The sequence below is a fragment of the Patella vulgata genome, chromosome 9 (assembly GCF_932274485.2).
Source record: "Patella vulgata chromosome 9, xgPatVulg1.2, whole genome shotgun sequence".
In the NCBI taxonomy this organism is placed as follows: domain Eukaryota; kingdom Metazoa; phylum Mollusca; class Gastropoda; family Patellidae; genus Patella; species Patella vulgata.
Window position 1 is genome coordinate 13,596,061 of NC_065887.2, and position 11,150 is coordinate 13,607,210.

The 11,150-nt window shown below is 37.9% G+C and overlaps 1 protein-coding gene across 1 annotated transcript; it reads left to right on the forward strand.

The window, feature by feature from the left end:
* Window positions 1-2,829: 2,829 nt before the first annotated feature.
* Window positions 2,830-8,710, forward strand: LOC126831909 (sodium-dependent glucose transporter 1A). The gene is made up of 4 exons (XM_050562578.1): window positions 2,830-3,026; window positions 4,477-4,600; window positions 5,640-5,925; window positions 6,439-8,710. The coding sequence occupies exons 1-4, from the start codon at window positions 3,016-3,018 to the stop codon at window positions 7,569-7,571; spliced, it is 1,554 nt and encodes a 517-aa protein (XP_050418535.1). The 5' UTR covers window positions 2,830-3,015; the 3' UTR covers window positions 7,572-8,710.
* Window positions 8,711-11,150: the final 2,440 nt, after the last annotated feature.

The window sequence follows — 11,150 nt, forward strand, 5'->3', positions numbered from 1 at the left end:
ATAAGAACAATATCCACCTTATTGCAAGTAGAAAACTTGTGTCCTTTAAACTGTATATAAAGTAAATCAAAATTAAATTTAATGGTTTGCCAATTTGCCTAAAATCATTACTATCGTATACAGTAAATATTACGTTGTCCTTGTTTGAACTGTTTTATTACACTAACTTGTAGCCCGTTCAGACGCTTAAGTTGAACTGGTTTAAAAAACCCGGGGATCGTTAAACCAGTTTAACTTAAAGCGGAAATTGCAAATTTTCTAAGAAAGTCAAAACGTAATTATTTCTGTCTTTTGCTCAATAGGTTGTCAACTCACAATTATACGATCATAGGTGTCATTCTCACACTTAAGATTCATTTACACAGGAAATAATAACACAATTACCTCCCAATTATTTCCCTTGGAGTAGCGATATTCAAACGTTTGAAAATGAAGAGGAAAATGATATTTTTGCCAATTTCTCAGCTGACAATAGTGAATTATAGGATTAATAGAATTATTCTTTAACAAGGTAGGACTGTTTATGGATACCATCTATTTTCAGGCTTTATTTTAATAAATTTTAAAAATATAACTTAAAAATTTCCAATTTCCGCTTTAAGCGTCTGAACGCAAATGTGAGGCTAATAAACCCGTTTCAAAAAGCCCCAGCTCGCGACCTGTCTCCGAGAAGGCTTTTCATTTTAAACTGGTTCATCTTATCCGTCTGAACGGGTTGGCTTTGAAACCCCTGGGCCGATTTAATTAGCTCTCAATACTGGAAGTATATCTGGATACAAAATACTACCTATATAGAATAAATGGGTATATAAAATAGAACTCGACGGCGTAAAATGAACCGTCTGTGTTCCTACGTCCGATGTTACACGTAAGCCTATAATGTATATGAACTTAAAGGTCAGTTATCTTCTACAGAGTTAAAAAAAGGCATTCGTAACCCATATGGACAAAAATATACTCATTTGGTTGAATTCTTGTCAGTGACCTTGTCCCAATACAGGTTCTGCCACCCGTGACCGGAAATGTTTTAGGGTTTAGTATGCTACTTTTCGTTACCAGCCGGGATAATGAAGCTGGGTATACGCAGTGCAGTGTGCTATGAGGGGAATTTGCCCAAACAGCGACGCTATGGCTTACTCTTATTTTGAATTCCAATTAAAAATGATTCTTTTACGCGCACGCCAATGTTTGTCGTCCCATCCGAACGATTAGACGCCGTTCCTTGCCAGTCCCTCTGTTCTGCATCAGTGACAAGGGCAAATCTCGCCGAAAAAAACCGTAGGAACCTTGTCAGAGGGAATGAGAACTCGAGACCTTCTGGTTAGCAAGTCAGCACCTTACTACAATGATGCGTTTGAATTTAATATTAGTTGGGAGGTCCATCACCGTTGATATAGCTTAAAGGGGTGGTTGATAAAATGAATACAATATTTATTAACACAATTGACCTCATGTGATCCCGAGTTATTGTTTATTTACCTTACTATTATAAGAACAGTTTAGTAGCCGCATTCCCCACTAACACGAACAGTCTCTCGTATGGATGCCACTTTGTGTTGACATGGCAGGGGTCAGAATTTGTAGGACGGTGCAAAACGGCATGCCATAGGGGAATTCCCATCTGAAACCCTAACCCTAATACTAATGGCTGTGAGCCCGTGGCTGTGATATAAACCGTACCTAGTTCCCAACGAAAGTTTGGATATCTGCTTCAGCTGGCTAAACTTCAGTGATTTAACAGATCCGGATCCGGTACAGCGCGCTTTATCGGGGCTCAATCCAGATCTGGTACAGTACGCTTTATCAGAGTCCGGTCTAATGACGTAACAGGCAACGGGACACAGCCCATGTCTAAATCTGACCTAAACTGAAATGATTTGAATTTTGAACCTTGATCTGTTGTTATCTGATAAGGCTTATTTTGTCTAAAACAAAAGGTTATAACAAATCTGTAAAATTAACATTCAGTCAGCTATTTGATTCAGTGCAAACAATTATACAAGGACAATAGTATTTAAAAATAACGGCTCTGCATTCGTGCGTTATCTTCGACAGATGAGTAATATCAAAGACGGTTCAAGTTAAGCTATGTATCTTCTCTCTAAACGTTTATTATATAATATAGTCATTGGTATTTTCCCCTCCCATAGAATTTATAATGGATGGAATTGACCTTTCACTTTCACAGAATCCGTATAGCTCTTCAGATGGACCACCGGATACAATATTTTGACGAACTTCACATCATAGTTTAGACGTGTGAACGTAAATAATTTTAGTGAGATTAAAGGTAAGCGATATTGCTTTATACATTACACTATCAGTATATTATTAATACACAATGGGGAGCCACGGCGGCTAAGTGAGTAAGTCACTGGCTCGCTAACTAGGATGCCCCGGTGTCGATTCCGATGTTAGCCAAAAAAAGTATTTCACGATTTTTCAAAGTGGCGAATTTTTGTCAATCGTGTAATAGGATGGTGGCCTGTTGTTAAATGCAAACAAATGCTATTTTGGTTGTCAACTGATTTAAGAAATGGTTCAAAGTGTGACTGTATATTTCATGGGCTACTTTTTATGCGGATGATTTATCCCTATCCACATTCCTACTATTTCGTCGATATAAATATATACGCACATATTCATTTGTTCATACTTAAGTTGAATACATCTGCTTAATTTATTCAGTATAATATCCATATTCATATTATTCTACTTTCGTTTTTGCATATAAATAGACATATAAGTCTCGTGAATTAACGTGAGGGCCCACTTACTTTACCGTGAATACAACCGTTGCTAAAGTGTTCGATGTTTTTTTTTATACAGTCCACTGTTATTGAATATCATCCGTATTTGTACACTGTGAAAATAGCATAAATTGAATATGATCTATTTTGAGACTATGTCAAGATAGGATATAACTTATATGTCATATGGATTGATAACGAGATGGCAACCTTAAGATGACTATACAACGATGAAATCTATAGAAATAAAATCAATGATGTCTGAATGTATGTATGGTATGTATAGATGTATGTATGTATGTTCGCCATCACGCTTCGTCGCCGCGATCCACGTGGGTATGAAATTAACCGGCATGACCCCGTGACTGGTTTAGGTCATGAGTCGACTCAATTTGGGCTCTGGGCGAATTTAGGCTCCGGGCAAAGCCGGGTATCCTGCTAGTATAACATATGATTCAAAAACTTATGACGAATCTAAATCGTAGATTTTTTTCTAACACAGGTGTCCATCTAATGATATATAACTTGTGTAGTACTCTACATATCGGTTGAACGTTTAGTGGTTTGAACTCTGGCGTGGATAATCTTATAATTCTCCATTCTTGGACTTCACTCAGACAACACGTTATGTAGGCCTCCGTATTTACAGCAGCCAAATCGCATGTTTATCAGGAACAACAATACAATAGTTTCTTGTATGCAGTTATATATGGAAGCAGTTTACATTCCATTACCGTTGGCGCATTTGTATGAGCAAGAGAGAATATTATTATGATACATTTATGGCCATGAAAACAGAACGTGTTTATCAACCCATAAGTCATTTCATGTATTAATTTATTACCAATTTCCATTGGTTTACGCGCTATTTAACTTGATTATGTCCAGGCCATAATATTGTTACAATAGTTCTCATATTCATATAACGTTATAATTCATATAGCATTAATACTAATTATATTATTACACCTGCTGTAAAATGTTGATACCAAAACAGGAACAAACCTGGATGCCTCTAATGCTATACATGCAGGGTACGAACAAAAGTGTGTGCGTGTGTGTTCGTGTGTGTGTGTGGGGGGAGGGGGCTGCCGCTAGGAGTCCCCAAATTAGTGCTAAAAATATTGTGTACCATAGATACATTTGTCATTTATTATGTTGTATATTATTGTGCCAAATAAATATATCTAGGCATGTCACCGTATTGACATACAATTTTGCATTTGTGTCCCTGTGAGGACATTGGGCAGAATATGCGCCCCATTGCACTGTTAGTGAAAAGGCCACAGTGACCATAGCCTAAAACAGTAGTGGTCAGAAATCTTCGACCGTACCGACGTACACTTGCAGGATTGGGGTCTGGCAAAGAATGGTGTAGTCGTTAGAATTGAACAAACAACCGAGGCCCCACGTTGGCGTGCAGATAAAAGAACGCTGGAACACCCGGGAAATGCTCTCGGTCAACACCTGGACTCCAAAACATTTTGAACCATTCCCACTTAATTCCCCAAAACTTACTGGAACCCAAAATACTTTGATACATAATGTGCGGTTTAACTACTTTCACACGTTTGTGTAAATTTATTCTGTCTTTAGGGTGGGGTCGGAGGGGTAGTACCCGCCTTTAATTGGTCCCTTTATCACAAATCTTGCACGTAAAAATTCTGGGTCCGTCATTATTATTCCACATTTTTATCATTAACTTTCTTTATCTTCACTATTTCAGGAAACCTGGTTTGAAAATGGCTGATTCACCAAGAAAATCATCTTTATGTAAAAGATGGAGAGAACCCGGATATCGAACCCGCCTGGTGCCAACCCTATATCTTCTTGTGGCTTATATTGCCTTGGTAACCTTTTATATTCACTATTTCTTTGGGATTAGTATGGTGTTTACCGATCATTCTACACTGAAGAATCTCGCATTGATTCTTGTAACTACTTTACAGTTTCAACCAAAAGCCTTGTACTTTTGAAATTAGTTGATATCTTAGAAATAAAAGTGCAGACATATTGATATCATTCCTAATTTATCAGTTGTTAATGCCCCACAGTGTGAAGTAAACTATCTATGCATGCAAACAGTCAATGCCTGTTGTGTGATTTTATTTCTACGGAGTTGTAAATCATGGATATATCGGCAATATATTTAGGCATTGGTTTGGCTCTAATGTCTTCGATTTTTCGGAAATATCGGCAATATGTTAAAGATGCATTATGTAAGTGCTAAATCTGCCCATTTCAAATCTATCGTTTGACCTCACATGTTATATAAATCATTAATTATACATTTATTCACATGCCAAGCCCATAATCAACTCTCTAAAGAGACGGATGGTTGTGATTTTCAACGGATTTATACTCGATCGTCGGTTAATACTTTAAATAAAAAATGGATAATCAAAACTTTGTTTACTATTCTAGCAATGGTAGTAATGACACTCGAGACTATACTATTCTCCATTCTTCAAACTGCCATAATTTTGCTCAGAATGAAGTAATTTGAATGAAATTTTTAACATATTCCCTTTTTTTTATTATCTATATTTTAACTATTATATCAAAAACTGTCAGCTCTTTATTGAAATCTTACATAATGCATCTTAAAAGAAGAGACCGAGTTCTAGTTTCATCTTCAAATATTATTTCTTTGTTTATTTTAAAATTAATTTAGCGATGCCAGTTTATATACAATCATATACTTTAGTCCCAGTGGGTGGGTGGGTGAGAGTATCCACCATAAAATTCGCTTTAGTTTCACCTTCAAATTCATTTAAAGTATAACTCCCGACGTTCAAAGATTCTCACCCGTTAATTTATATTAAGGGAGTTAATTCAGCAGCCGTGGTCATTTCATTCAGTATCATCGACTGTTTTTGTTACTTTCAGGGCTTCATAATAGCCCAAAGAGGTTCAGCCTTTCTGGATATTCAACTGATAACTAATACATCCTTAGAATCCGCTTCCTTCTTCTTTACTGCTTCTGCTGTGGGTAGTGTAGTCGGGGCTTTAGTGTTTGGTGGATTGTACGATAAGTTTAATAGAAATCTTCTACTCTACCTGACCGTACTGGGCATGTCTGCTACTGTTGTCATCATTCCATATTGTACAGCTTACGAGGCCATGTTAGTAGCTTGGTTCTGTAATACCTTCTTCACGGGAGGTCTTGATGCCAGTGAGTATGAGTTTATTTTTCAGCCATCTTGTAAACACTAATAGATGAAATGAAGTAAGGCTTTACGTCACTTAACGTCTTACTTTCTTTAACTAACCGGACTAATGAAGACGGGCATACGTCATGCGTTGTGGGGACAATTTTGTACAGACATCGGCGTTACAGCCTACTGCCAGCGGATATCTAAATGCCAATGGTATCTACGGGACGTGGGTTTTTCGGACCACCCTAATGACTATAGATCTGCAGTACTGCATCGCTGACAATGCGAAACGTAGCCGGAAAAATCCGAGGAATTTTCTCGGCCAACATCGGGATCTGACCTGGTTACTGAACCACGTGCCCTCTTCGCATTGTGTCACGTAAACACCAACTATGGCGGTGCACTGATATGTCGGAATACTAAAACAACCCAATCACAGTGACGTAGTACCAGAATTCGTGAGCATACTCTGCCCTGTCTACTACACCCGCCGCGTCTAAATATAATAGCCATTCTCTCTCTTTTCACAGGTGCCAGTGCTGACGTTGTAAGAATGTGGGGTCTAGAAAGTCAACCATACTTGTTTTTAGTCAACCTTGGATTTTCAGTAGGAGCTTTTCTTGCACCTTTGTTGACTGAACCATTTTTGGTACCCAGAGATCTTGTAGAAAGTGTTTTAAACAACACACAGGTCGAGTGTATTGAAAACGTTGTTAATATTTCCACGAGCAACTACAGCAGAAAGGCATTATTTGGCGAAGAACAGTTTTACGAATCCGGCAGGAATTTCTCGCTTAATAGTTCAATTTGCAACAACTCCACAGAGTCTCCGGATCTCAATATCAGACTCTATCACGCCTACACTATTTCTGCCGTTTTAGCCCTGGTGGCATCGCTTCCACTGCTTTTCCAGACTTGCAGAAATAGACAGTCAACAAAGATTGAAAAATCATCCACTGGTTACAAAGACGTACGAGAACTGCCGATGCGTCATTATATCGTGGCCATAATAATAGTAATTTCCACTTTCGTTTTCAACAGCACAATAGAAGATGCCTACGCATCATTTCTCATGACATTTGCGGTTAAACAGTTGAACTGGTCCAAGACCCAGGGAGCGCAGTTATCATCCGTGTATTTCGGGATGTACGTAATTGTTCGAGCTGTCGGTTTCTTCTGCGCAGACGTGTTAAGCCCGACGCTTCTACTTTTAGGTTCGCTATTGGCACTGGTATTGACTATAGCTGGCATAACCCTAAGTTCCATTTATTCAGCCCTTATTGGAGTGTGGATTTTTACAGGGATATGCGGGTTTCTTATGGGAATTTTATTTCCGGTTGCTATCGCCTGGATTAACAAAACAATAATTTCAGTGAGCGGAAAGATCTCCTCCTTTATGTTACTAGGGTCAGCTGTTGGTAAATTTTGTAACCCTATTGTGTTGGGATATTTCATGGAGGAATTCTCACCTTTGTGGTTTTGCTATATATCTCTTATTGAAGCCGGGTTGTCCGTAGCAATAGTAGTAATGGCGTCGATATACGGTCGGGAGATATTAGCTAAGGTACGCCGGAGAAACACGGAGATTGTGATCACAGTGGACGAGAAAACTCTAGACGAGTTGTCCTTAAATGGCGCCCCAACGACATCTGAAATGACTTAACCCAGGAGACTCATTTTCCAAAAGTTACTAGTTTAATGTAAAATAACGAAAGAAGAGAGACCGTATTAACCGACAATCCGGGGTTCAGATCAAGAAATCAAAATACGAAAAGCACCATAACGCCTAAAACGATGCCATATGAACTGTTCTTTGTGGGGGATTATATAGGTTTATTATATCATAAATAAGGGTTTCTGAAGAATTGTCCATGCCATCGCCATTAAACGCATACCAGTGGTATGATTGATTTATTTTGAATAACTGGTCCTGAACAACGCAAGCTCTCCAGGTTTAAGACAAATCGCCCAATAACTTTGTCCCACAGTCATATAATATACAAAGAGTCTGGTCAACAGTGGCCAAGGTCGCCATTTTGTTATCAAATCTGTAAGTTTATTACGTATAAAATATATGAAATAATGAGTGTCCGTGAAATTGAACGGAATGATAGTTCTGCAAAAAACATTGGGGGTCTGAGGTGGGAACTGTGCAAAATGCTGTAATTGCATAGCATTAAGATTAGAGACACAGACACCATTTGCTATTTAAAGATACATAATGGGAGATTAGATAAAGAGCTGGCAGTTCTCACTACAATAGTTAAAAAAAAACTAGATAAAGTAAAAGGAATTTGCAGATAATTTCAGTCAAATTGATCCACCCTGAACTGAGATTTTAGCGATTGAATTTTCGGCCTAGCCTCGATCATCATTACTAAAGCCTGTACGATAAAAACCATAGTCTCGATTATCCATTTAATGATTAAATTATGAATGGAAGTCGAACAGGAATTCGGAACCTAATCCAATAAACATCGCAGGCTAGCGATGACATCGAGAGTTGATTATGGTCTGGATAAGTTAATTAAAGTCTAATTATTAATTAAGATAACATTTCAGGCCTAAAGAAAGACCTGCAATAGACAGATTTAGCTCTTGCATAAAATATATTTTTAAGGGTATCTCTGTATATGATTGTTCTGTACATCCCATACGGTGGGAGTCAAACTGGAAAAGTGTATAATAATGTTATTTTAATATTGTTATTCTATGTACATCATGACTGAACAACATACTAAAAGGGTGATTAATTTCTACATTATTCTCATTTTATTCATCCAATATGGCATCGCTTCATTTATCATCCATGTAAAAAGACATATATATATATATATATATATATATATATGTTATTCAATTTTTGTAACCATAGACTAGCAATTAAGCATATCTTAAGAATTCAAGCACTAGCCTACTAAGAGTAATTCATTTTGTATGAGCTTTCACTAAACTCTTTAAAAAGCACCAGAGGTTATAATGTATATTAATATTTATGTATCTTTTAATCTTGTATTATTAATTATGCAGAAAAATAGGACGTTATGAATAACGATTTGTACGTTTATAGACTATTCTAGGTTTTATACCGTTTCCAAGATCATTGTTCTGTTCTACATATTCAATGTTTCCAGGTATTTAAAAAACAATTTCAAAGATAATTCCCAGGTTTATTCAAATGAAATTGGGTTTAACGTTCTACTGTTCGTCAGCAATAGGGAAAATTGAGATGGATCTCCGCTTTGCAGTGTACTATCAGAGATATTTTGCCCGGACAACAGTAGTAGAGTAGTATGTGGTACTAGATTTTTCTTTTATGTACACGTCAATTTCATCCCATTCGGAACTACTAGACACTGTCCTTACCAGGCACTCCGTCTTGCTCCAATGGCAAGAGGAAACGAGTCTAGTTCTGGGTATTGCCACTGCAGTCACGATACGATACGTATTTCGATTCAGGTGCTACGATATGATTTTTATCACGATTCTAAGGAACTTTTGTGACATACGAACTATTATTTGGATTCTGTGAACTTACCAACCCCAGCTTGTTTTGATAATAGATGATATCGACTTTTCAACTCTGTTAGCCACGTTCTAATTAAACATGTAATTAATCCCATATGTCATTTACAAAGTACATAATATGATCTGTGTACAAGCTTCGCATGACTTCAAAGGAATACGGACTGTTCAGTAATCATACCATGACGTGATCAATAGACAATTCCTTATATATCTATGATAATGAGTCTTATCTATTTTCCCTATTGTCGGAGGCTATATAACCAGGAGGAGCGGGGATGAGGAAAGAGACGGAGAGACGGGAGGAGGAGAGGAGCAAAGGAGCAGAGACCGGCGTATGGACTCACCCGAGTGTAGCAGCTGCCGTCGCAGGAGGACGGAATGGTTGTCTAAATGTACCATGTTATCGTTTATATTCCCGGTGTAGGTTAGTTCCTGTTGTATTTATGTAGCTGTTTTATATACCTGATGTAAATAAATGATATATTTACTAAACTGATATCTGTTATCACTAATAAAATAGTGTTACACTTTCTCGGCCAACATGGAAAACAAACTCACTTATGGTCAGTTTATTTCTTTCATATATACGTGGAGGTTAGTGACCAAGTGATTTAATGCGTGCCCTTTAGATAAGGTCTGTCATTGGGTCAAGGGGCGTGGTCTGTACGTGAGAAGACTAGGCCCCCATTACATTTGCATTTGACCGGTTTTTTTTTCGCGGGGCAAAACGTACGCAGAAAAATACGCATTTTTGCGGCGTTTTTTCTCGCGCGAAGTGCACCGGGTGTTTACTTTCTTGCGCCTACAAACACGGGGTCTCTTCCAGCAAGTCAGTCAACCAATCTTGTTGCAGATTCACTTATGACGTCATTTACGTGGAATTCTCCAAACCTCTTAGAGACTTTTATGTACACATGGAAATACAAAAAATCGAATGCGTAAACACATACACGGAAAGTGGGCCTCGGCCTGACCTGTCTGAAGTATTAGGTTTTCTTTCAGTGGATCTTTAACGTGCCGCCAATGGTATATAGGTTACCTATTTATTTAATCAGGCTTTTAACTGAACCTTATTAAAAGAAGGGAGGAACACGAAATAGAAATAAAGTCGAGCTATTTTCACGACTAAAGTCATACACACTGAGTCACCGTGGCTCCCTATTAAAAGAAGAAAGGAACACGAAATAAAAACATTCTTTCCGCACTTGGTATTTTCACGACTAATGTCAAACTCACTGAGCCCCCGTGGGCCCGTGGGTCCCTATTAAAAGAAGGGAGGAACACCAAACAAAACAAAGTCGAGGTATTTTCACGGCCAACGCTTTACACACTCAGCCACCGCGAGCCCGTGGCTCCCTACTAAAAGAAAGGAGGAACACGAAATAAAAACATGCTTTCTGCACTTGATGACCCGATAATATCGGTGTCAAATGCGTCACAGTTAATATTATCTAGCGCAACGTTGAGACACCTTTGTATGAATTACATTGTTCTAATTCAAGTCAAATAAATTCATAAAGAATTCAATACAACCAAATTACATCTGAATACAAATGGAAATCCAGAACATTGTGTCCCTACCTGTCAAAACTGCCAAAAGTAGGTCACACAAAGATATATGCCAAGCTTGTATTCATTCCTTTCAGCTTTATGAGCAAAGTCCATGCTTGTTAATAATAAAAGAGCACTCAGTCGCAACAGGGTAGGTGTTGTA